General features: G+C 40.2%; 1 protein-coding gene across 6 annotated transcripts; it reads left to right on the top strand.

Moving 5' to 3' along the window:
* The first annotated feature begins 51 nt into the window (after positions 1-51).
* LOC125742063 (pleckstrin homology domain-containing family A member 7-like) lies at positions 52-27638 on the top strand. Of its 6 annotated transcripts, none has more exons than XM_049013685.1 (25): positions 52-736; positions 4345-4417; positions 4506-4604; positions 4736-4808; positions 4992-5092; positions 7222-7340; positions 8551-8748; positions 9210-9540; positions 10169-10228; positions 11822-11965; positions 12743-12805; positions 12924-13004; positions 14673-14828; positions 15039-15137; positions 16003-16111; positions 16649-16722; positions 19214-19309; positions 19765-19867; positions 21147-21239; positions 21694-21749; positions 22334-22471; positions 23149-23733; positions 24060-24178; positions 25307-25428; positions 25666-27638. In XM_049013685.1, the coding sequence occupies exons 1-25, from the start codon at positions 678-680 to the stop codon at positions 27231-27233; spliced, it is 4719 nt and encodes a 1572-aa protein (XP_048869642.1). In that variant the 5' UTR covers positions 52-677; the 3' UTR covers positions 27234-27638. The 6 variants fall into 6 exon arrangements, with proteins under 6 accessions (XP_048869642.1, XP_048869644.1, XP_048869641.1 ...); XM_049013687.1 differs by having other exon boundaries at positions 19211-19309; positions 23266-23733; XM_049013684.1 differs by having other exon boundaries at positions 19211-19309.
* The last annotated feature ends 356 nt before the right edge of the window (positions 27639-27994 follow it).

The raw sequence follows: 27994 nt of genomic DNA, 5'->3' as shown, positions 1-27994 counted from the left end.
TAGTGTATTTTATGCTCCCACTCTTGTTTTCCCAGAAAAGAGAGAGAAATATGTGAAAACTGGATTCCCACGCCCCTTCTCCTGATACAAAGCTCCTCCTGCTGTAATCCTCCATAACTCTTTGCTTTTTGTATAAAGAATAAAAGAAGAAAAAGATTAAGAGAAATTAAGGTCCAAACATAAATGGGAAAAGACACAGTCTGGGAAAAAACAGGGATAAAGATGGACAGGAGGTGTGACGTGTTTCAGACAGGTGGCTAGAAAGAAAATCAGCTACAGGACAACTTAATACATTATGTGAGAAGTCAGTCTAATTGATAAAGTAGTTTTGTTTTATCACTTTCTAGGCAGACCACCAAATATGAGCTGGTAGGTCTGGACTTTATCAAGTGTCTGCAAGAGAGAGAGGACAGCTGTGTTCAAATGCTCAAGTCGTACAATTCCGCACTCAGCAAAAGAGAGAGGGAGCCAAGTAGAGGGAGGAAAAGAATACAGAGAGTGTACTGTGAGCTCAAAGAAAGAGATATTGACACGCGGCGAAGTGTGTAGGTAGGCTGGGAGACTTCATTCTCCACGGACAGACAGCACAGAGCCAAACCGTGAAAGTGAGATCGCTGGTGCACTAGAAGGCAGCGTGGCAGGTGCATAACGATATCGAAGGAGAGGTTAGCTGTCGGATGGAGCATGAGGATGGAGAGATGAGAGGTTCGCCCAAAGAGTGGAAAGTTTTGGTCAGGTACGCTGATGTGTTATCTTCATGTGAAAAACGGATGCATATGTGTAGATATTGTGGTCATTTATTTTTAATGCCTGTTGATTTCGTGAAATCTTTGAATTGGGTTGTCTAGCATCACCTAGCCTCTATTTCTGCATGAACTCTTTTGTTGATCTTGACACATTTCCCAGCAACACCAATCAAAGAATGATGAAAGCAGACCTGTGTATTGAGACTTAAAATGTAACTATTCGGTGGATTAATTTTGAACGATGGTTAATGTATTTGTATAAAATTTAATATTATTGGACATGTCTTGAAACAGCAGTCTTTTGGACCGTCTTGTGCACTAGTGATATATGCGATTGTTTTGCATACAAATATTGAAATAGTTTTTTAGGCCAGATTCTCCTATCATGTAATGTTGTCAATCACTATAAGGCCAGTATCAGTTTACCCAGTCTGAGCGTATAAGTCTTGCTCCTAGGGATTGTCATACACTCTGTATCACTCATTTTGTTGTTGCTTAGTCTTTTTGTCCATTGGTTATTAATACATGCTTAATGCTTACTTTCCATGATGAAGGTCTCTTTGCATGCAACAATGAAGCATTTGTGTGCTGGACAAATCAGCAGCCTTTTGGTTCCCTGGCCCTTTATAATTTTAAATTTTTTCATCGCCAGCCTCTGACCTCTTTACAAATGAGGCAGATTTTCGGAATATTTGAGCAGCTCTGTCCTCCCGTCTCCCCGCCCACGTCCCCTGACCTCCCCAAACCACATTCGCGGTTTTCTCTATACCTTCATTGTTCTCCCTTTGACCATTTGTGCATCCCTGCTGTTTATTCACTTCAGTAGTACCTTTGTCAAATGCTGAAACGCCTGCACGGCGCCAATGTTTTCTCTAACGTTTTCACTTTCTATCCTCTCCGCTAGTTGTGTTCTAGCTCGCGTAACCCTTGTAATGTGCCCCCAGCTTTCAGCCAGTCCCTAAAATATCAGACATTCCAGGTCCACATTCCGTAAGATTGATTTTCCCTGACTCTCCCTGCTCCAAAGTCCTGCAGCTGTCACCTGTCCATCCTGGCATGGATTGACAGTGACTCCACCTCCCACGGTTGGACTTAGCATATGCGTGGGAGGCGACCTCCAAGTCAACTGTGATTGCCTCATCTGCATCCTGGAGAATATTTACCAGTTTTCGCCTCCTTGGATTCAGTATTTAAGGGGTGGCCAAAGGGTGAGCAAGGCTTTCTCGGAGGGGTCCATATAAATATGATAAATGAAGGAAAAAAACGTTTTTCTTATACACACTCATAATAAACAATGAGTTTGTAAATGTTTGTTGAATAAACATAACAACCATTTACAAAATCATAAACAGCAATCATAAAGACCAAGCCTAATCTAATCCAGGACCAAATATGAACTCAAACTGGATTAACCCCAGACTAAACCTAGACTAAACCATGACCAAACAAGAAGTAAAATGGCACCAATGACGAAACAAGTGCAGTGCACATGTAAATTTATAGCTCAGAACACAGATAGGACTAAAAACAAATAAAACTGTGTCTAAATTGTAAACAACAAGGTTTATGAATACCACCAAAACTGACCTGCATTCCCCCGGTGGTATTTGCAAAAGTTTGAGAATCACTTAGTCAAATAAGGACATTTTGCAAAGAACGGAGACACTCAGGAGAGCATAATTCTCCAATTATGGTGTGAAGTAGCAAAATGCTCGTGGCTAATTTAAACGGGTCGTGGAGCAGACAATGCGCAACGCTTTCATGCTGCTATTTTTTATGTACTGCAAGTGTGTGACCACCTCTCATTAGGAAGGTAATACAGTGTAATATGTTATAAATACCTGCTTGTGTTTTGGATCCTGTAGGAACGCGTGCCACTGCCAGAGCTTTTAGCCAATGACGTGTCATAAGCAGCAGGCCCAGGGTACTGCTGCATCGGGATGCGTTCAGGGGCACTTTGAGATTTCCGCTCAAATCCTCATTGGTGTATTTTAATGTTTACCATTTCCAGCGGGGTGGCACTGGGGGTGGCAAGGGCTCTGTTGGGGGTGGCAATCCACTCCTGCCACCCCTGCTTGGATTTTACATGTATTTTTAAAACATTAAATTCCTAGTCTGAAGCTTGATTGGGATTTTGAAATTATGCGTTATGGTGAAGTTCATATATATAACTTACGTTGAAGAGCTTATTGAAATGCTTCAGCATCCTTTCAATGTAGTAACTAGTATCTTTGTTATTGTAAAGTTTCTTTAACACAGTGATATCAGAAAATGATGTGATTAGGGTCCAACATCAAGACAATTCTGATGAACATTTTGTTCAAAAGGCAATTTTTACCCTTATCTTGGTATTTAAAAACGTTGCCTACACTGAGGTTTTTTTCCTAAGTCAAAATAATTTGCCACAGACATGTTTGGCTGTGTACGGCCAGATTGACGATCCCTGGGTATGGCAACACATGTCGTCATGAAACAAAATGTGCCTGACTTGTGTGTCACACTGCTGGTCAGGCTCAGCAGACATCTTTGCCAAATCAATACGCGTATAGGAGTACTCAGAAGAAATTAAACTGTGACACTGACAATCTCATGAAAAAGTACGGGCTCTGTGGTAGTTCCATCATTGCCGTGAGGGAATTTCATGTGATATAAACTCAGGTTCCCACAGAACAAAACCCACTGCAGAAGGCTTCTCTAAATTCTCTAAAATATTACTCCGTAATATTATTTGTTAAATGTATGTATACTGCAATAAAGTTACTTGGGACCATGGTTTCATATTTAACCTAGTGACTTTTATCAGATCTTTCCTTAAAATAATTTTCTACACATAGAAATATTTTTGTTCTATACATTCTTAGTCATGTGTAGGATGTTTGCAACATGAAAACAGCCACATGGAAGAAGGAAATGCATAGTCATATGAGTTGGGTTAATTTCCTTATGTGTTATATGTGATATGTAAATATCCGATATAAATAAATGCCGATGCTTTGTTTTACATATGACATCTAGAAGTGAAGTATGTATTTTATGCTGTGTTATATATAATTTTGGTATTACAGTTAATTTTTATAGTAGTGACCAAATGAGTAAGGATGCATGATGGTGAAGTCCACATGCATTTTTTCAATCTAATAGAGAATGCAACTAATCTTTTTGTGATGCTGCAGCCTTATTAAGCTTTTTCTCACGTTTTTGTTTCATCTGCATTATATTTTCATTTAATTTTTTTCAGTGTAGACACTGGTACTAAAGGTCAGCCAGATGATTTCACGTTTCAGTGGATCTTCTGTTTTAATTTGGTTTTAAGGGTTGTTCAATTTTTGTACAACTGTTTGCGAGCAGAACAGTGCTAGGTGCTTCCTTTAACTTAATTTGATCTTTAGTTGAAACAAATAAAGGAAAAAGAAGTCATTCAAACACCGGGGATTGATTCATGTAAACAAGTTTAACTCGCTGCATTGGTTTCCGTTTTATGACTTTTCTTTCATAAAGGACAGGCTTTAGTGTTGCTTTTGTTCTGGTTCACAGGAGTCAACTTGTTTCCCTCAGTATGCATTAGAAATTCACTGTCTTTCACCATTGCCTTATTCAGGATGACAGAGCAGGACAGAGTGAGCCAAGCTTCCAGCCTGGCCACCATCTCCGCCTTTCCTGTGCGGTACCAGGTGTGTGTGTCCAGCTTCTTCTCTCAAACCCACTGTTCGGTTATGTCAGATGTCACCATCACAATGACATTCTTCATAATTCCTTCAGGGTAAGGAATCCAAGGTGCATAATTTTGGAAAAAGAGCCAGAGCTCTGAAGAGAGATCCGAACTGCCCGGTCGTGATCCGGGGATGGCTGTACAAGCAGGTACCATCCAGAGTGAACCATTCAAAACCGCTTATGCTCTATAAGACCAAGAGCAGTAACGTTACAGGGGAGCAGATGACAGGTGCAATGACTGCACACTTATCCAGCATCAACTGTTTTACTCTATTTAGGACAGTTCAGGACTGAAGCTTTGGAAAAGAAGATGGTTTGTTTTGTCAGACTTCTGTTTATTTTATTACAAAGGTAAGTGGACAATTAAATGTATTTGTGTCACTGCAGTGAAAAGTGAAGAAGGCAGCCCTGAGGACATTCAATCACTTGCATAAATGAAAGTTTGCATGGAACATGTACCAGCTGGTTTCACAAAGGATATTTGTTCTGGATAAACTAGTTCTTACTCCTTGTTTTTCTCTCTATCTGCTTCAGACAGCAGAGAAGAGGCAGTCTTGGGCAGCATCCCACTGCCCAGCTACAGGATTCTCTTCTGTACTCCCAGAGAATGTAAGAACAGGAAGTATGCATTTAAAGTAAGTCTAACAAATTATCATAAGTCACATACTGTAGGAAGCTGTCTTTGGATTTCAGAAGCTAGTGTGATATCTTCATGAAGCGTCCGATTTACAATTATAGGGAATTTTTCCAATGCCACCAAAAACCAAGCCATACCGGAGCTGTACTTTAAACTGGCGGTTTTCCGTTGTAAAGTACCCGAGGGATAGCTGAGCCTTACCTATGCTGACGCAGCCCTGCTTACTATCAGGGCCAAAAGCGTTACCAAATCGTGCTGATTGTGTCACCACCGTCTGATTGGTTGGATCCCAGAGTTCTGTGCATGCATTATCAGAAGGAAAAAGCGTATGTTTTATATATTATTCATTACTAGTATTCCACATCACATTCCAGCCTACACCTCAGGCATAGGTCACTTCATTTATGGCAGTGGAATAGAGCCATAATTACAGCTCCACTGAAAGTGTAGTAATTTCTAGGAATCCGGTGTTTACATTGGAGATTTTGAGCATATCATACTGAACCCCCAAAAACAGATCAATCCAATTATGTTCCAAATTTTATGGGGCCCCCATAACTCAGAAGCCATTGGAATCATCCCAGCTTCCCCCCTTCTTGGTGCCGGGGAGTGTATGTATTTTATATTTGATATTTTATATTTATCATATATATGAGTTAATATATTTTATAAGTATTGTCTCAGAATAAATAAATAGCAAGATACTGTCAATAGGTACAGGTGCCATAAAAACATAATGTGATATGATGCTATTTAACCAAAGGCATACAAAACCAAAAGAGCTGGAGACGATGTAGGTACAGAATTACTTTATTCAAATATGTAAAATTTCATTTTGATTCCTTCTTTGCTTAAGTGGAATCTCTGCACTAAGAGTAACAATCAAAGTTAATATCCAAAATAGACCAAAAGTGGACTTTCACATTATGCAAATAATACTTAAGAAGGTTCTGGACTTATTATAAGAAATTCAATGCTTTCCTCTGCTATTGAATATTTTGATCAGCTTGCTCTCACTAGAACTTCCCCTAGACTTCATTGCTCAGGGTTATATCTTTTTAAATGATTATGAAATTAATATATACTATAGATATGCACCAACGAGCCCAAATATTATGACCACACCCATCTGAAATGTATAATGTTGATTATCTTGTAAAAATTATTATATTATATAACATTATATCTAGCATAAACATGCATGTCCAGGTCTGGGATATTTTAGACACTAAGCTAACACTCTGTACTGATAGTTGACATGTTGAATGTACTGTAGAAGAAATGGACAGAAAAGAGGCTTTTGAATTTAAATTATTGGGTTTTCATAGTCATTTGTGGGGAGTACCTTCTGAGACCAGTCTGAAGAGGGAAAATCCATGATCCACCAACTGAGTGTTGGGTGGGCAGCAGTCATCGATGCAAGTTGTGAACAAAATTATTCTGTTTAGTATAAACCAACAGAAGGACTATGGTGACATAAAAGGTAGATATCATAAGTAACGTGGATAGGAATAATATGTCACAACACAGTGCATTGAGCCCTGCTGCATATGGGGCTACATAGCCGTGGATTGGACTTCATAGCCGTGGACTGGACTTCATAGCCATGGACTGGACTTCATAGCCATGGACTGGACTTCATAGCAATGGATTGGACTTCATAGCCGTGGACTGGACTTCATAGCCGTGGACTGGACTTCATAGCCGTAGACTGGACTTCATAGCAATGGATTGGACTTCATAGCCATGGACTGGACTTCATAGCCATGGATTGGACTTCATAGCCATGGATTGGACTCCAGATTAGATTCCTGACACATACCTGACTGTTCACATGATGCAACAGAAAATGGGATTCTTCTGTCCAGGAGACCTCCATCCATTGCTCCAAGGTCCATTTCTGACACTCAAGTGCCCATTGTACGTGTTTTCGGCAGTGGACAGGGATCAGCGTGGGCCCTCTGACTAGCCTGCAGCTGCAAATGCTACCATCTAATATTTCCCAGACCTTACATCCACTGCTTTCACTCGATAGTCATCATTATCCCCTTCATGTGGGGATGGTGGTAACGTTTTGGCTTGTCGGTGTGGGTAGAATGATGTGTAATTGATGTCTCTCCCTGGCAGGCAGTGCACCAGGGCATGCGTTCCTACTTCTTTTGCGCAGACACTCAGGAGGACATGCTGGGCTGGGTCAGGGCCCTCAGTCAATCAGCCTGCATGGATACAGAGGGCTCCCTGAACAGGTACCGCTCGGTAGGGCTGCAACTCTGGACATCGTGATGTTCCTGAGTGCAACGTCTCCCTGGGTCAATAAGGGAGGGGCTTGTGATTCAGTTCTTCAACCAATCACAATCTTCTTTGTATGACATCACCACATTGGTCCTTTTTTCTCATTTTCAAGCAAGCTAACAGGCTTGGTGCGATGTGTGGCTCAGTGGGATAACACTCTGTACCATATTTGGAGCTCTTGAACAAGGTCCTTAACCTTGAGCAAGATCCTTAACCCCCAACTCGTTGCTGTTTTGTATTGTCATCATGAAATAAAGTTGTGCCCATACATTACTCCATACCACTTTTGCAGGTAAGCATATTCCTATGTTTTGTATCTGTGACGTGTCCGTTAACAAATGGCTTGCACAATAAAATGGTTACTTTAGAAATCCGTATACCTTGTTGCTTAACAGAAAATATTGGTCTTACTTAATGTGGTGATGTCATACAATTAAGACTGTGATTGGTTAAAGAAATGTAACAGAAAAAGCCTCTCCCTTGTTGATGCAGGGATGCACTGAACTCAGGAAAATCAGGATGCACCTGCAACTATCAATTTTTATCACTTGCAAATATTCGGCATGATGTTTTTTTCTCGATTATTCAAATATTCCAGATGTGCACAACATTACTGCTACCGATATTTTGAAAATTCTTCCACACTACGGTGCACTTCAGTAGTGCCAGTACTGCCTTGACTCGCACTTGCAATCTTTTCTGTTTACTTATTTGTATGTTATAGTGAATAGTGATACTTCAATAATACCCATTAGAAAATTCTATCTTCACTGTATCTTGCTTTCCTTGAAACACACAAACACATATGCAGGTGAGAGCAAGCTTAGGGTCACTGCACAGGGTCAGTCAGCATGCAGTGCCCCTGTTTTTGGGTTCAGGGCCTGGTTCAAGGACGTGTGCCTAATCTGCCAAGGCCGGGACTCGAACTGGCAACCTCCCTATCACAGGCACAGAGGCATAGCGAGAAGAGTTGTACTGGCACACTGTGGACATAATATGAACTACACATGGATTTTCAAAATAACTAGTTACTCAAATGTTGATTTTCATATTTATATATCTTGCAGCAGCAGTATTCAGTGATCTTCACTCATGAACTATCGCCGTGTTCTTCAGTCAAACTTTGCTGCTCGTTCCTGAATGATCGATTATTCGCTCCCTCAGGCGCTGCTCCAGTTTCCAGGATTTCACACAGCTGGGGGGCAGCAGTGAATCACTCACATTCTTTCACATGTCTTCTCCGAAAAACGGTCCCACCCAGCCCACGATGTACAGCAACGGGCCGCAAAGTGAATCCTGCAACTTACAGAATGCAACAGCCGGAACGACACACACAGACTATGAGGGGAAACAGGCCTTCAGGTAAGGGCAGCACAACCTGCAACAGGAAGACCAGCTCCTCTTTGTGGGAAATGTGCTTGGATCAAATGAGAGAGAAGGAGAGAACAATGGAAAGTCCTATTTATATAACAATTGCAGGCATAAAGTTATGCGCTTATTGAATATTTTTTTGTGAAACACATCATTCATGGATCTAAGAAGGTCACCAAAAATCCGCCCAATTGGGACTGCAGACCAGTGTGAACTGATGTTAATTTTACACTGGAAACTATGCCGCAGATAGGAAAACTATCAATAACTGTCTTGCCACAAAATAAAAAATATCCTCTTTATACTGTAGTTTTGTAATGTGAATGAAATGAATATTTAATGAGTCATTTATAAATTATATGAATGAAAACAGTACATTATGCTAGGTGAATATTAACAGGATTTGGTTTTGAGTGGGTTATGGAAATTCTTTCCTTCTCTTTCTATGTCAGTCCATTACCAAGAACTTCAACACCTACAAGTTATAGTGGACCAAGAAGACGTGGCCAGTCTTTGAGCCTGGAAGGAAATGAGCAAGACAGCCACCCTTTTATTTTCAGGATCCAAACCCCACCTCCCATTCTGAAATCGAGTGGATCCAGGCCTTTGACGCCAAAGTGTCAACTCGGAACGCGGCCACACACTCCAGTGGGCAGAGTCGACATTCGGCCCAATGACGACCACCTATTGCCACCTCAAAATATGGGCTATTCTCCTCCATCTCCTCAACGGGAGACCAGTCTGAGCTCAACCACTCCTACCCCAGAAAAAAGACGGCTTAAGGTAAGCAAAAGACCAAGGATGGGGGTAAAACTGCTCATGGCTGAAACCCTGCTCTCAGAATACAAACAACAACCCTGGTTGTGTTTGCATTGTTAAATATCACATTTATATATTTCATATCACCCTTTCTAACAACCCTATACTGCTTTCATCTCTCCTAAAAATATATATTTTGGAGAAAACTTTTCTTGGCTCCGCATGGCTAAAATGAATGTTTCCAGATTATGAATTAGTATAACGGCCAGGTAAATGCAAGTTTGTATCACACATCATATTTTCTGCATCTACAGAAATATTCTGTTTAAACGAAAAAAAAAAGCCTTATTTTATTTTCTTGCCTTGTTTTTATGGTTTTTGTTACAGCTTTTTCTGTTATACCTTACATTGCTGTCCACTGAAAGATTATACACTGGCAAAAACTCTTATTTTGATTTACCAGAAAGGATGTGAGAATGTGACTAATCAGTGTACAACGTGGTTTGGAACGAGAGCAGGAGCCCAACCTTCAGGGGTCAGACATGGGGAGACGAGGCCAAAGGTCACATCAGACTGGGAAAGCCAAAGGGAATTGTGGGAAAGCATCACTTTTGTACATAATTAGCTCACCCTGTGTTCGTTTTCCTTTCAGCACCCCTCACACTTCTCGCCTCAGCCTCATGTCCCCATCATACGAAGAGGACCGGGGAAGGTAGGGCTGGAAATCCATCCACTGGCTCTCCTTCATGCGTCCACCATATTTGCTGCATCCTGACATGAAAAACTGACACAAAAGGGCTCTGAGTATACTGATTGCCAGTTTTATCAGAAAATGGATACCAATACAACTGTGCTATGATAATACCAATCAATGCATGTTTGCTTTTTATCATTTCCTAAGAAACCATGAACCATGTCTCAAATAGTCAAGTCATTTGGGTCTTTATTGTCATGCCATCGAAATATACTTCACAACATACAGTGGAACAAAATACAGTCATTCCTACTACATCGCATGGCACCGCAAATCTGTTGTAAAGCGTCTGATATATTAGCACCCAAGTGCAATACAACGTGGAATGACAATTATATTTGAGTGATTTTCAGTCTGAGAGAAAAGCACTTTGCGAACTACAATGCAATATGGTCTTAGGGAGAAACGCTACTTGCATGCTAAAACAGCTGTCCAAGTGAACGACAGTGATGATTCATGAACGAATCATTTTTTGTGAACCGGTTCTTTTCAGTGAATCAGTTGAACCGGTTTTCAAATGTGAAAGAATCACACCATTTGTACATCCACGCATTGCACAGCTTAGAGTCTTAGAATCTAAAAATCTGAAAATATTGGGCAAATTATCATATAAAAACAAACCGAAACGTTTTTTAATTCACTTTACTTTTTAATTCACTTTTCAGTTAAGTTTTGGAGTTGCATTCCCCAACCCTATTTTTCCCATTGGAAATGTGTATGCAATTTTAGTGAACGCGAGGTTTTTTAGGAACGTATTAGTCGTGTTGTAGCAGGGCTGACTATAAACATTCCCCAAGACCGTGGTGCAGCATATATACATAAAGTGCAAAGACTGGAAACGAGACAAGTGCAGCACATGAGGCAGAGGAGAAAAATCCATATAGTATATTACATACCAATACCACTCACTAATACATTATCAACCTAGTTTCCATGCATTAACCATGCATTATGCATTTTACTTTCAATGCATTTCTGATATACTGCACCACAGATGTGACTGTGTAGCTAGGAATTAAAATTGGCTAGGGAACACTAACATTTCATTAACTGAATATGCACAAAACAGGTTCGCTGACAAAAAAAAAAAAATCACTTGTATTTTATTTACATTTATAATTCACCTCCTATCAGTCACTTCAACAACCATTGCTCAAACATTTTTACATGATGGCCACATTAATACCTGTTCCAGTTAGTGATGCATGCTGGGATTTTTTAATGAATTGTGTCATCAGAGCATCCTTGACTGCGAATTTTCCGTGGAACACAAGTATTTCATATGCGTGACATGTTTATGAATTTTTCAGTACGAACAAATTACTGTTCAAGTGTACAGTTTGAGACTTGGTCTGGAAATCATCTGGCAGTTTTTTTTTTTAATGAGATTCATAAGCTCTATGTAAGTTTTTCAACTAAATGTTTTTAAAAAGTTCTGTTTAAAATACAATCATACATAATGGTTAATGCTTCTTCCTTATGCTCTGTCAAGGTTCTGTCATCAACGTCCCACTGTATTCCTGTATATTTACCCCATTCTTTACTCCATAGGCCTGCTCTCATGGGGGGCAGGCTGGCTCGTTGCCTCCTTTGCCTCCACCAAGAATTGCCCCAGCCGCTCCCCCACCTCACCATCACCATCACCACCACCACCTCCGCAGTCCTATGTCTGCGTGTCTGCTACAGCATGCTATGGTACAGTTTTTTTAATATATCCTATTGGTTGATCCAGTCTCTGTGATCTGATTGGCTTCTTTGTCTGTCCAGTACGGGGTGGTTTACAGTTGGTGTTTCACCTAGTGGGTGGTCTTCGATTCACATTCCATGTCACAATGGCAGTTTCTGTTTCTCTGTGGGGGTACATGCTGTGTGTGAATCTCTTTGTGTACAGTTAGTTTTCTGTCTTTTATGCCGGTGTTCCTATATTGAAATGAGTCGGCTTATTCTATTTGCGCTGATAATATTAAATGTTGAGATGATGCACCATGCGGAAATTACACACATCTAAATGACATGTGGAATCTGCATGGTATACTTTCTGTGTGCAGGGCTGTTTACTTTACTGTTCGTTAGAATGGGCCAAATCATTACATAATCAAGCAAAAACACATATGAACTCCATCAGACTAAACATTTGATGCTTTGTTTGGCGTTACATTCCATGTAATGTTGCTACTTTTTATAGAAAGAAAGGCATTCACCCTCACATAGACCACTAGTCATATTCATACCAATGTTTCTCAACCCATTCCTCAGAGACCCCCAGACAGTCCACCTTTTTGCTCTCTCCCAGTTCCCTTTCAGATAGTTCACATTTCTGCTCCCTTTGAGGCAAAAGCATAGATTGTCTGGAGGTTCCCAAGGACCAAATCAAGAAACACTGATTTTTGAGATCATATAAAACAAATACCAATATTATAGTGGTATTGTACATAAAAGCCACATTTCTGACCAATGAAATTACATTTTTAGCCTTCGCCCTCAGACGTCTACCAGGACAGAGATCCATTTAGACCCGTAGAATTGGATGTTGATGTAAGTTACATTTCCACTCATTTTATCAGCTAACACTTGGCAGTGATTTCAATTAAAACTAGCACAATGATGTTTTTGGGTATTTCTTTGGTACAATGACCATTCTTCTTTGTTTTAGGCAATTTTGACAAGAATCTGTGGCTGTGATAAGCTGCTTCAGGCACTTTCCAAAGAACTGGTTCAACTTCAAGCAGACAAGGTTGGTTTTGAGTGGGGTCAGGATGTCATCACCGATCTTTAGAATGAGAAACAGAGCCCCTTTATTGGCCAAGTACAAAAAGTACAAGGAATTCATTTTGGTGCAGGTGGTGACATGAAGTATTGAATTAAAGATACAATCAAGACAAAACGCACCAAAGAACCAATAAATAGAAAAAGGTAACAATGGAAATGAATATAAATAAAGGTGCGCCAATACGAAATAAACACATATACATATGATCATGCATACTGTATGTACAGGTAAAAGTGGTCATGGATATAGGGAACAAGCAGCTTTGGGGTACCCACATGTAAATGAGTTTATAAGTTGTCCTGAGTAAGTGTTTATTTATGAGGGCAATGGTCTAGCGATGAGGGTGTTCAAGTGGCGACTGGTCCTTGTGCTCAGGAAACTTACTCTCAGCCTTTGCTGAGAAGGGAGAAGCTTGAAGAGGAAGTGACGAGTGCCAGGGCATCAGTGTAATTTCCTGTTTTCAACGAGCAAGGTGCATCCATAGCAGTAGTTCCTAACCAGTCCTCACCTCCGTAACTGAGCTACATCATCTAAGACATGAGTGAAATCAGGTGTGGTGGTGGGAGAGCAGGACAGAATTATACTACAGAAAAAACGTTTTACCTGGAAATGTCAAAACAAGGGCACTGCCAGATAGCTGAATTTCCCAGATATTAAATGTTACTTTTGAAATGTCAGATGAAGTCAGATATTTGACACAACACAAGATTGTAAGTTAAACAATGATGGAACAAGTAGAAAGACCACTAAAGCGTGTTTCTCCGTAGGCATAGCCAAGGAACTGACATACGTATTCCACTATGCTTTTCTTTGTTATTTTTTTAGTTTGGGTCCATTTTAATAGAATAGTGTTATTACTTGTTATTTTTCAATTTTATACAGATTTTTTTTTTTTTTTTTACATATGTACATATGTACAGTGCTCACAAAATGTCTTGGGATGCTTGCTTAATTCAGCAAAAATATTGTACATTACATCATGATTTACAAAAATCATTAATTTATTCATTCGTTTATGAAAAATATGTATCACAGTAGAGACAACCAGTAGTTTTAAGTAAAGCATTTAAGTAGTAAAAATTGAAACCCAAATTATAGTTGTAAAAAAGCTGTTCTGAGTTAAAAAGTTCACCAACAAGCAGTCTCATTTGGTGCTTTTTAAATAGCAACACCTTAGCAATAACATAAATGGTAAATGGACTGCATTTATATAGCGCTTTTCTACTCCTACGAGTACTCAAAGCGCTTTACATTTTATGCCTCACATTCACCCATTCATACACGCATTCATACACCGGTGGCGGAGGCTGCCATGCAAGGTGCCAACCTGCTCACCAAACATTTGGGTTTAGTATCCCTTTGGGTGCCAATGACTACAATTACAATATAGGAAGAATAGAATTAAATGAGTTAGTCAAAAAAAATAGGACACTTAATAAAAAAAATGTCTGTGCGGAAAATATGTGCAGATATGTTAAACATTGCCAGTCAATGGATTTTTGTTATGAAACCAATACATATGCAACACCTTTACAGAATTACGTCCCAAGGCTTTCTGTGGACACTGTATATGACTTTGACTTTATTATCTGACCAAATTTGCTCAGTAGTTCTTTCTCTGTCTTTTTTCAGGACAATGTTCAGTGTGCTTTGGAGATGACAAGGTTGCAGCTGGATGACCACCTGGCTCAGGGGCTCAGTGTTCAGGGAAAAGATGGGCTGTCCCAGAAAGGTTTTCTCCAGGAGGAGCTGGTCACTGTCAGAGCCAGGCTTTGTGATATTTCTGGGGTAGGAAGACTTAGAAGAATGATGCCTCTGTTTATGTTAAACAGACTGATATTGTCACAGAAGGTTTCCAGTTTGTTTACAGGCATCTGATATGCTCAATGTAATTTTTTTGTTGTTTCAAAATGTTACTTTTAAACAGTGTGATGAATTTGATCTTCCTTGATCTATGTAAACATTTCTGGCCTCTTCATTTTTGCTCCCCTCCCTCAGGAAATGGAGAAGGTGTGGAGTCAATATGAGAGGATGGAGAGTGAGCTGTCAGTCGTACGTTCACATCTTCAGCACATCTGTCGATTTGGAAGGCCTCAGGTCTCTTCACCTTCTTCGTTCTTTGTTTACATCTATCTCTATAATGCAGTGACAGCTTTCAAACAGGGCAAGCTGGTTAGTCCCCTGCCCCTGCAACCTAATTTGAAATAAAATAGCGCGCTTTACTATCCAACTAACGAACGACCTTACTAACCAAACAAGGAGTAAACTCAAGAATGTATGCGGCATTGTTTTATTTACAGTAGGATATGTACAAATCAAAATCCGAAAAATGAAAAGAATTCACTTGCCGAAAATCTGTATCGGATTTCACTTGAAATGCTTCGATGCAATGAAGAAATGCTCGAAGTATAATTTAAAAACGCTGTCAATCAGAAAGAGGTGCAGCCGCTTTGACAGTTCCTCCAATCATCATGTAGCAGCCCAGCGTCCTGGCCAACCCACTGCCCCTTTCACTCCCAGAGACACTGATCTTCCCTGAAAATTACGTCTTCAAGCATTTGTCCAATAAAAGTCTAGCTTTGCTGCACTAAAAACAAAAGTGCCATTGAAGTCCAGTGAAGCTGAACTTCAGTGAGGTTTTTTGAATAGTGCTGCCTCAGAAATGTAATTATGAGAAAAAAAACTCACTTTAGATGACCTACGCGAAATTATTGCTGATTCTGAAAGAATTATCCATGAAGTTGAACATATTCTATAATGGTTTTTGTAATAGCTATGTTGATACAACAGTACATATTTAACGACATTTTTCGTGACATTTTAGAGGAGGCAGAACTTCCCTTGTAATCTTAGAGCAGTTGCCACTGCTATAATGCATTCCTCTGTGTAGCAGCATGCATGTATTTCAGAGTTTCACCACACAGCTTTCAGACCTTTTCATTTTTATTGATTCCATTTTCAGGAACAGTCCCAAGCCCAGAGAGAGCTGTGGATGATGGAGGATATTCTTTGTGGCCTTGGGGCCAACAGGAATCACTTCCGGGCTATATTGGCATTACAGAGGCAAACAGGTAACATATGATTTGGGACCGGTCCACCACTGCCGCCACAGGCACTCTCTCGTTAATGCGATAACTATCGTATTTCGCAGATCTTTCTCAGACTTTGCAGACATATATTCTGGGTGAAATGGGTTCAATTTTGCGAGAAAACTGAAGCAGCACCACAGAGTGATAGCAAAGAAAATGGTAGACACATGATCCCATCAACGTGATAACTCAAAAAGATTCTCTAACCGCGGTTTCAGTCATCTGCGGTTTGCCACAGTCTGGAAAAAAAAATTCCAGCAACAGCTCAATAGTTTTGCATGCCAAGCAAGCAGAGACTGTAATGTAGTGAGTATCCATGATAGGCTAACTTAACAATTTTTTCTCAGTACAGGTCATGTACGAGCACATAGGTACAGACTGCTATGCTTAGTGTCAGGGAATACACTATTGACACCATCTTTTCTAGTTACACAATTGATTTGTAAGTGATCTTTCCACAATATCAGTAACTAATGTGCTAAACAGAATGTTGAATTTGCCTGTCTTTGCCTTTGCCAGTTCTTCAGAAGAGTGCCTTTCATCATGAAGGACCAAGACCTCAAGTGGGCAGGTCACCGAGTGGGATCCCTATGGTACGAAGCGTTTCTTTTCATGCATTTTGGGGTGAACTTGCTCTGAACTGCGAGACTAAAGTCTGTTTCTTTCCTAGCTGTCAAACCTAAACATGTTTGAAAGCTTAGAGAGAAACTTGCACTTTCTAAATCTAGCATGTGAAAGTGTTAATGTCACCATTTTGCATTCGGGTTTAAAGAAGGACCGGGAGGCTTAATTGGGATACAACCAGATTTGCTGAATTCTCTTTTAGTTTGACATGGAAATGGTGAGAAAATTCAGGCATCACAATATGCTCTCGCTTTTATGTAATTTAGTAGGTATAATTAACTGCTAACTTCTTACTGCAGAATTTTACTAGTTTTATGAATGAAATCAAATCTGCAAGAGATACCTTGCAAACACAGACAGGAAATTTGCTCCATATGCACGTGAACACAATATCAGGAATATTATATTCCAAATATGAGTATATCTCTGTAGCATTTGACACTATAGCATTTTAATCACAATGTATTGAGTACTCACATGAAATAGCTATAAGCACTCTTCATTCTTGAAGATTTTTTAATGGTTTCATTCCTTTTTGCCTCCATATGTGTCTCCAGTCAGGTGTTGGTACTATGTTTTCAGTTTCCCTCTTGCGCCAATTCACCACATCACTTTCTCTGCCTTTGTGTGTCCACTTAATGGAAATGCTCTTTGAGACTAAGTGATGTTTGTGCCCGATGGCAGGAATAAAGCTAATGAGCTCATCTTTAGCTACTGATGGCACTTTACCACTTGCAAGTCCAGAAACTGATGATTTTACATTCGAAATTTTCCAAGCTGTATCCAAGCCAGCCCTGTGTCGATATGCATGGATTATCTGATGGAAAAACTGCCATATGCCATATATTATTCATCAATAATCTAAAATATAGTTGATGTACTCATGCATTCCTGATAACGCAGAACTTGAAAACTTCCAACCTTCTACTTAAAAAAAAGTACTACGGTCCTGGCCCTGGACCCGCTTTCCTCGGTGGGGGGTTGCGGGTGGTAGTGGGGGGCTCGCCGCCTGTCCCCCCTCTGTGGGCCTCCTTGTATGGGGGTTGGTTCCCTCTTAGTCCCTCGCAGGCTCCCTCTTGGGCTGGGTGGGTGGTTGTCTCTGGGACACGTGGCCGCGGGCCCTTGTGCCTTGGGGGCAGCGGGGTGGCCTCGGTTGCCTGGTTCCCCCTACCTTTGCCTTGGGCCCGGGGGTGGGGGGGGGGTGCTGTCACGTCCCCTGACGGCATCAAATGACAGCACATCCAATGACAAATCAGTTCACACCTACACTTGCACATACAAGAATGTGCGCATAAGAGGTTGAGCGATCAGTATCATTATATATAGGAATTGAAATATACATGTATATGTGTAGGATCACGCGTGTGTGTCTGCTGCATATATATAATACCTATTTGTAACATTATTATTATTAGTAGTATTGTTGTTGATATTGTTGCTGATATAATTTTTGTTGTTTCATGTCCTTGTAATGAGTGTTATGTTTCTTATGGTTGTTTGTACTCTGTATTCTTCTACACTTTGTTTTCTCAGTCCCACCTTTATTACTATTATTTCTGTTTACATTTTTTCCCCCCACGGTGATTAATTTCTGTTATTGTTACGACTGTTGTGTCTCCCCCCCCCCCTTTTTTTTTTAAATCACGGTACTAGGGCGAGTGAGTTCGGAGCGGCCACACTCTTTACACTGTATCTTTAATTTAATGTAAAATTTAATTTAAGTTGTCCACTGAAGAGGGGGGGGGGTGGTGGTGGGTTAAAAAATAAATTACTACACAAGCGAATGGTAATTCTACTCACTGATGATCCAGTAGTATTTGATGCTAACATAAGACAGTGATTCTTACAGACTTGGTACTGAAAATTAGCATATAGTAAATCATGACGTACACTGTGTACACAGTAAATAAGTGCCTCTTTGGTTTTACGGCACTATCACTCTCCAAAGCTGGGAGCTGCCCTTTCTGCAGTGGAAAACCGAAATGAGCTGGAGCAGTGCTGTAACTAGTGTCTCTTTGGGGTATGGCTCAGTTCCTGCATGCCAGTGGAAAAGCGTCATGAATGAACCTCTGCACTCTCTACTGTGGATAGTGAACACCTTTGGGCATCCAGGAGTCAGTTAGTTGGTTTGAGTACGAAATTTTGCTTCTTATACTAAGTACGGCTGAACTGTACAGTACAAATGAAAATTATTTTCAGTGGACTCTATAAATTTAACTTTACTACGCTTTTTTACACAGAGCACTTTTTTGTATAATTGTATAAAAACACAGCACAACTGAGGAGAAATATGAACATATTGACCTAAATGCAAAAGTTAATTAATGGTCTCTATGGAATTCTCAATGCGATTTTCAGTCAGTGAATTGTCTATAAATGTTTGCTCAAAACCTAGAAACAGACCTGTAAATGATTTTGTAAACTGGCTCATTTCTAAATCAAATGTTTCTTACTGAGGAGGTGGAGTTGGAGCCCCCTCCGCGCCCCCCCTTACCCCAGGAGGTGCAGGAGAGCGGGCTGAGGCCAGGCTGGCTGGAGAGGCAGGCTGAAGTAGAGGTGAGTGACAGTCAGTCTGATTGACTTATCAATTTGGGCCGATAACGACATTTACAGATAAAAGGGGGAAAAGCTCTTTATGTTGTGTTGTGTTACCAAATTGATGAAATAGATATTCCAGGCCAGTGTTTCCTACATCAGTCCTCGGGGACCCCAAGACAGTCCATGTTTTTCCTCTGCCCCAACTCTCAGTAATAAAAACATGGACTGTCTGGCAGGGAGCTGGGAGGGAGCAAAAATGTGGACTGTCTGGCAGGGAGCTGGGAGGGAGCAAAAATGTGGACTGTCTGGCAGGGAGCTGGGAGGGAGCAAAAATGTGGACTGTCTGGCAGGGAGCTGGGAGGGAGCAAAAATGTGGACTGTTTGACGGTCCCCCAGGACCAGGTGGGGAAACCGACTGTTCTAGGCAGCCGCTCACTCATCCTCCTGTTCTCTTTTCTCTTCGCCTCTCACAGGTGTTCTCCAGTGATCTGTCCTCCTGCCATCGGTCGCTAGATCGAACAGGAAACAGCCTCACTGTTTTACCTAGAGAAAAAAAGCAGGCGGACGTGATGCCAGGTGACCTCACACTGCCTTCGCTTTCAGTCTCATTCAGCTTATAGCTCCTTGCAAAGTGTCCAGAACATAGTTTTTTCCCCTTTAAGACTTGATTCATGACATTTCCTTTAAGACTTAATATTTTGTATATAGTTTACTTCATCCATATCTAAACAAGAACAACTGAAAAGGTAGAACCATTATTAATCAAACAAATAATAATGTTAATGGATTGCATAGGACTAAAACATTGCCCATAGATGTGCATGTGTGAGTGAATGGTGTGTGAGTGTGCCCTGCCATGGGCTGGCCCCCCATCCTGGGTTGTTCCCTGCCTCGTGCCCATTGCTTCCGAGATAGGCTCTGGACCCCCCGCGACCCAGTAGGATAAGCGGTTTGGAAAATGAATGGATGCATGGATTGCATAGGTATTCAATTCCTGTCCAATGGCGACAAAGATTAACTTACAATTGAACATCATTAAAGAGTATGTCAGTGTAAGTTAGGCAAAGTGATACACATGAGAGCCCCATTGAATCAATAATCAGAAAGAAACTATATCACACCACCCAGTCACACCCTGGAAAAGGCAATTTCTCAAAATTCAGTAGCCAAGGTGGAGACCTGTGAAAGAAAGCCGAAGACAGAGCAGTGACTGGCTCTGTGTAAGACTGGCCTGTAGAGAAGGATGGCAAGAAGTGTTACATTACTCAAAAATAATCATAATCATCATAAAGTTCACATGGATTTAGCCAAAAAGCATGACACTGACCTAGTTCAGATGTGAGAGAGACACGTGGAAATGTGGCTAGATAAGATAGAAAGAAAACAGAAGCCATGCTTCCATCCATATATATAGAAATATAAAGAAGTATATGTACTGTATATGTAACATTTACAGCAGGATACTCACCCTAATCCCAGGTCAAAAGTAGCATTGTAATGGATCTGAAATAACAGGGTAAATGTCATCAGTGGCCTAAAGTTCTGCTCTTAGTCTACTTGAGAATGTGTGGCCTTATTTTAAACTCACAGTCCATAAATATATTTCGGCCAACTTGAACACAGAAAATCAGCTAACAGTGATAAAAGGGAAGCACTACTACATATTCATGTTTCAGCGGAATACCTCTCTAAGTATTTGTTTCTTCCTTTAAGATATTGACTGACAATTAAATTCTGTTATGAAACTATGAAAAAGTAAGAATGCTTTGCAGTCCACTTTCAAATGCTTATATACCTTAAACCACTATATCCATTTTCCAAACCACTTATCCTACTGGGTCCTATTGGTTTCCAGAGAACCTGGAGGAAACCCCACGACGACATGGGGAAAACATGCAAATTCCACAGACATGTGACCCAGGTGGAGATTCGAACCCGGGTCCCAGAGGTGTGAGACAACAGTGCTAACCACTGCATCACCATGCCACCCCCTAACCCACTATATGTAACTGTCAAACAAAGAAATCAATATCTGTTTGATAAAATTTCCATATAATGTAAAGAAGAAATCACAAACATTTGCTGTTTTTTCCATGTTCCTGCCACGCATTTCTCTGATGCAGTGTAACATAAATTGTTAGGCACTGTGAATCTCAGTAAGCATAACAGAGTACTCAGTATGCATAACAGAGTACTTTACCCAGATGAGATCAAATGTAAGACTTGTGGCATTTGAATGACAGGCAGACAGGTGACACTGACTTTGCTCTCTCTCTCTCTCTCTCTCTCTCTCTCTCTCTCTCTCTCTCCTCTCTCTCTCTCTCTCTCTCTCTCTCTCTCTCTCTCTCTCTCTCTCTCTCTCTCTCTCTCTCTCTCTCTCTCTCTCTCTCTCTCTCTCTCAGCTACCCTGCCTGGTTTTACTGCCTCCAGCTGGGTTACATCCGACACAGCAACTAAGGTGAAAGTCCTGTTTCCCCTTTAGCAGACATCACTGCATTTGCAAAAAAAAAATTTTGCCAAGAAGCAATGAAATGAAATACTGTATGAAAAACTTTACAAAAGCATTACGCAACACTGATTTATAAGCTACTTAATCTCCTTTCAGACCTGTGCTTTGCATCTGAAGCATGATATGATGTATTTAGTGACTGCATCTGCTCTTTGTTATCCAGTAGGCATTTCAGGCCTTCTTTTTATTATACCTTTAATGCCCAAACACTATGGTAAAATATTTAATATTGTTTATCTACTGTCATAAAAAAAGCATTTCCCCTCTATGGACAAAACTGAAATAAAATATATCAATATGACTGAAAGATCTGTATGTTACACAGTGCCAGGCAAGTGTGAATTCTATTGACTCAATGCTCTCTGTATAATTAGGTTCCCTGCAATACCCAAATTCAGCACAAGATGGCAGTAACCCCATTAAGCTGAGGCCCTTTAATGCGTCTTTTTGCGTTAATACAGCTGCTAATAAGAACTCCTTTAACTCTCATGTTAATGTGTAACTGATAAGAGTTAACTGGTTTATTAATTTAGCGAGCAAGGATGAGTGAGGAGGAGCAGAGAGAAAGAATAAGGAGAAACCAAGAACGGCTATCAAATCAGAAGAAAGGAGGTTTGCCAACAGGCATTAACCACATCCAGTATCAAAGGTCATCTCCACCCAGGGAAGAGGTAACTGTATTTAAGCGAACTGAGATACTTGAATAGCAGGAACACACAACAGTCCACAGTTTAATAGAAACACAAATCAATATCCAATAGAAAACAAATCAATATCTTACTCTCTTAATATACTTTGTTGTTTGCAAGGTAAAGTGTTCATGATGAAATGAATGACTTACCACAAAAATGTATTTCGACAGTATTAGTAACCCTGTCCAGCCAAAATGAAGCTTGATTTGCATCCCTATGTCATGACTTAACTCAAACAGAAGTGGTTTCAGGCTGTGCCAGTGTCAAGGAGGGACAGTAAATTTGTCAGTACGTTCTGCTACAATGAAAGATATGCGCACAATCAAGTATGGTGAATACTTTATAACCATATTGTGTATATTGCTAATGTAGAGCTATTTTTACCAATACAGTGATATCATTTAGTTTTATAGGTATGGTGAAGTGGCTTTAGTGTAATGCACATGCAGAGTTTGAATTGTTACAATTTTTTTTTGTGTATATATACTTTTATGTCAGCCCTCAAACTCCTGTATGTAAACCTACTGGGTTTCGGACATAGAAGGTGAATATTCTCCTATTGCAGGTATTATGTGGTGTACTAGTGTACCTAGATAGACTGGTTATCTGTGTAGGTAACTTTCTTCTTGTTTATTTACCTCTCTGTGGTACTTTAGCCCCTCCTTCCCATCAGAGTGACACGAGTCTATACTGCCGTCTTGCCATCTGCACTGATAGCTCGACGTGTGTCAGTTGAAGACCCTCCTTCTGAGTTGGTCAATCCTTTCCCACAGCAAATCGCCGCTGGAACACCTTTTTCAGAGCTTGACCAAAACCAAAAGTCACTCTTCCAGGAGACATCGAACCGAAATTCCCCACGGCTAAAACCAGGCAGAGCAGACGATCAGTCTGATGAAAGATTGCCATCTGATTTATCATCAGAAATTTTTCAGGATAGACCAGATACGTCCCACACAGCCAAAGGACTGTCAACACAAAAGATGCAGAAGCTTACAAAAGAAGAGGACTCACAATTACAGAGCCATAACCACAGCACTATCCCATCCACCCAAAGCACAGAAGCAGCTGAGGAATATTTAAAAGATGTGGCTAAATTAGAAGCTGAAAATGTGCTCTGGTCCCAGACAAATGACTGTACGGCATCAGAACATGGAATCTCGCCTTCTGATGGTGGAGCTAAACCAGAAGATGGGGACCCTGGCTTAGCAGGAGTGATGCTGGGAAATGGAAGAAGAGAAAAGGTATAGAGATCCATGGATTCAAATTGCAGAGTGAGACATGCTGCTGCGTAACTGTGCCACAATGTCTGCCGAGTGATTTGACTGGGATTTCATCATTATAAATGGTCAGTTACTCCTCAATTAGCAGCAGCTGTCATTAATAAGCAAATGAGTGCTTTTAACCAATAAACAGTGCAGAAAAGATCAGAATGCCTAAAGACTGCGCAAAAAAAGTCTTCCAACCTGTACCCATTTTCAGTTTTATTTGTCATATGCAAGTCAGCACAGTGATGTAGCTCAACTTAAAGCTACAAAGTAAATTCTCTCTCTTCGTCCTTTGACCGAAGCCCGGAATTCGAGCATGCCTGCTAGCTGCTGATCCGGGACTCGACCTCCGTCTGACTCCAGAGCAGAGAGAAGCAAAACTTAAACGTGTGGAGAGGATCAGGGAGCGAGTAATAAAAAGGTGCATGTGCGTTTCCCCATGCATCCATATCTGTTTTTAATCAGACGTCTTTTCATGTGGACACATCACTGGAAATATGGGTCCGCTAAGCATTTTAGACAGACTATACTAATATACTGTCTATAGGCTAACTATACTATTATACTGTCTATAGACTAACTATACTAATATACTGTCTATAGACTAACTATGCTAATATAGTATGCTCACTCTACTAATATAGGTATGTGTCGATAAACGTTTGGGTTAGGCCATGTGAATGCTACGGAAATATCATATATACTGCACATAATTGTATATCGTATACTGGCCCTATACTGTACCTGTGCTGCCCAAATAACCAAGATACTAACTATTATAGTACTGTAGTGTAATAAAACTGATAAGTAATACATGTACATTGCGTTAGCACCACAAAGTAAGGGGGGCAGTACACGTCAAAATAATGATTAAAAAGTACAGTAAAGATAAACATTTATTTTCGCTTTCAACTATTATGGATGTATAATGCTGTAAGTTAGATAGATCTATGTAGTGTACCATTGTATAGGTGGCAGTACGATCGTTTTGCTCAGACACACATGGGGCACTATGACTGCCTATATCTGCTGTGTCACGACAGCTGATCAGGATTTTACAACTCTGTGTGGACGGACATTGTGTAGAAGGATGTTAAGCAAAACATAATGTACTATACTGTACTGTACTACGCTATATTACACTGCCATACAAAGGCAAAACACTGAATATTTTATGAAAAGTGATTTATGACTGAAATTGGTCTCTTAGATTCTGTTTTTATTTATTTATTTGTTCAGCTAAGCTCAATTTTAGGGGCAGTGCCATACACATTCCAAAAATTTCAAAGCTTTTTTTCTTATTCTCAGTGTCAGCATAGTTTTTCCAGATTAGGGCAGTATACTGCACTGTATATCGTATACTGTAATGTACTATATTATGCTGTATATTTGTCATAGGAGCTGAGAATTAGGTCTTAGCATTCAGCATTTAGTTTCAAGTATTCATCTGCCTGTTAACCAACCAGTCTTGCTATCTCTATGTCCAACCTCCTTCTCTCTCTCTCTCTCTCTCTCTCTCTCTCTCTCTCTCTGTCTCTCTCTCACTCAGTGCAGCCAGAGAGAGCATTATGCACCCCCTCTCTCCACCGCTAGGGGGCAACAGAGAACATATTGTCAACTTGTCTCTCAAGCTGGCAAATAAGGCTTCAAAAAAGAGCAAAGGAATGGCAGGTGAGACTTTAATACAGTGGCAAATAATTTTCATGCAGTGACTTCAACTTGATATAGTGCCAACATCCAAAATCATCCGATTCAAGAAAACCATTTAGACTAAAATAGGATTATAATTATAATGCTTATAATAAAATTATACATATTAGTAGTATGTAATTGTTTGTGATGGGTTACCTGATCACTGGTGTAACTGTGGCTTCAATTAACCTTGCTCATTCTGCTTTTAATTATCAGCTTGCTCTGAAGTTTCTGATGAATGCCTGGTTACTGAAGACCTGGACTGTGGTGGTGGTTGCTATAGTGATAGGAATCCTGAACTTCGCCTTAGAGGTACAACTAAGCCCAAACCTAGCAGAATCCCATCAATTACTGCTAATAAAGGAAGATATAGTTTGAAAGGAACAGGAAGTTTGAAGGATGCTGCGAACACCTTAAGGAAGACACCCAACAATGATCACAGCAAAAGTTTGGATGTCACATGTCATGCCAGAAACGTCTCTCCGAATCAATTAAATACAACCAATAATATCACCGCACTCCTAGTGTGTCCAAGAAATAGGGATCAGCAGTCAGTCCAAAAGGAAGGCAATTTATATCCATCCCATAATAATGAAAATGAGACTAACGAGGAAGCAGGCAACTCTGTCAGTCGGAAACGTCAGTTCAACAGCAGGAGGACAGAATGGTTTCTTTCAGACAATCACAATGTAGAATATATACCTTTAGTGAATCAATTTAAAGAACCTAATTCAGGTGACAACAGCACAGATCAAGGCAACACATACTCTCACTTAAGGTGGCAGCCAGCGATGATAACAAGCAACAATAAAAAATCTCTGCAGTTTTCATCCAAACAGAAGGTCTCAGAAGCTGATATATCTGTTGTATCCCCTTATTCTACTGGGAAAATGGAACAGCGATCAATAGATCCAGCCACCCATCATGTGCCACCTCACCAAAGCTTAGTACATCATGCCCAAAGTTCAACAGCGGACAATTTAATATATGAAATTAAAAATTCTGATGAGAGTGCTGCAATGATCCTGGAAGGAACAACATCAGAAAAGAAAAAGAATGACGTTTTTGAGCAATCAAATAAAAAACCTGTACTATCACAGAGCCTGGCCAATGGGGAAAAGCAAGACATCCAAAGCAATGAAAAACAAGGTTACAGCTTTACAAATGAAGGGAACTGCAACAAATTATTGGCCAACCAAACAATTCCTACTTATGCTACAATCCACTTCATACCAGCTCCTCTTTTGGATACAAATCAGGACAAAGAAAACCACACTTTTTTAACTTTACACAGTGAATCTAGAGACTCACACTCTGACCCTCAAAATACCTCTGTCGATCAAATGACCTCTTCTTTGACCAAATCAGTTAAAGATTTGCACATTTATGAGGAAATATCCTTCAATTCTACTCCCTCAGAATCACAGCCTAATCATAGCCATAATACCATACTAACAGATAATGAATTCACATCATCCAGCTACCTACAGTCCAGTTGCTCAGAAATCCTGCCCAATAATTTGTCTGCATATTCGACCAATCAAAGAGATGAGAAGGAAATAGAAAAAGAAAACACCGATTGTGATTGGCCTGATGAAAATACATCACCTACTGAGGGACAGACAAATTTGGAGGCAACCAAAAGTAGCAATTCAGAGGTGAGCAGAGAATCTCCACTTGGAAAAGATATGATTAGTTATAGCTCTGAAGTTAATGACAAGAAGGACGACCAGGGCTCTGAATTTATAAGGGCAAGAGTGACTGTTGTGAGAACCAGTTTGTAAACCAGTCTGAGTGGAAACGACACGTTCAGTGGAAGGTTTGAGTAAGTTGGGAGAGGAAATGTCCATGAGACTTGGAGGAGAGTGTAAAGGAGCCAGCAATGGGAGTGTATCAAGCATGCGGTAGCAGCAATGAACTGATGAATAGCAAAAAACTAACTTACTAAAAACATATTGTAAGACATAATCTATTCCACTTCTCATAATTATTCCTATCAAGCATGTTACAGTTGTCAGTACAATGCACATTACATTTGTCAATAGTCTATATATTACATTTGCCTGTTTAATTTATGCTTTTGTAAACAATCCCTCTATCGATGTAATTATTGTTTTTACTGAAAGTTTTTAACATTCAGTCCCTTTACGGGTATGCTTATTAAATGAATAAAACGTATCTGAAAACAATGAGTGAATAATTATTTATTCTAAGTTGTATTCTGCATTATTAGTACTTCTTATATTTATGTTCTACATAAATTTTAATTTTAACGAGTACTCCGTTGGTCTGTTTTCAGCTCAGACTCAGCTCTCTTTTTTTCCTGTCAAACTCTCAAACAGAACAGTATCGTATCCGTGATGCTTTCTTTAGACAGCGGGCATGGATGATTTCTCTGTATTCTCTCGATCGGTTTTACCGTTTAGACCAATGCGATACCTTGCTTAAAAGCGTCATTCTCTCTTTTATTTGCCGAGCCCTCAACGATTACGTCATTGTATAAAACCACATTACATCATTCTTTAGGGAATCCGACCATTTAACA

Source organism: Brienomyrus brachyistius, chromosome 5 (assembly GCF_023856365.1).
Source record: "Brienomyrus brachyistius isolate T26 chromosome 5, BBRACH_0.4, whole genome shotgun sequence".
NCBI classification, from domain to species: Eukaryota; Metazoa; Chordata; class Actinopteri; order Osteoglossiformes; family Mormyridae; genus Brienomyrus; species Brienomyrus brachyistius.
Note: the sequence above shows the minus strand (reverse complement) of the source record. Positions and strands in the feature narration are given on the sequence as shown.

What these genes read in the sequence shown, in the direction of transcription:
- LOC125742063 (XM_049013684.1), top strand. Translation starts at nt 678, where the DNA reads ATGGAGCATGAGGATGGAGAGATGAGAGGTTCGCCCAAAGAGTGGAAA. An exon ending in CTGTTTATTTTATTACAAAG is followed by an intron (nt 4,809 to 4,991) that starts GTAAGTGGACAA and finishes TATCTGCTTCAG; the next exon opens with ACAGCAGAGAAGAGGCAGTC. An exon ending in CATCCGACACAGCAACTAAG is followed by an intron (nt 21,750 to 22,333) that starts GTGAAAGTCCTG and finishes TTATTAATTTAG; the next exon opens with CGAGCAAGGATGAGTGAGGA.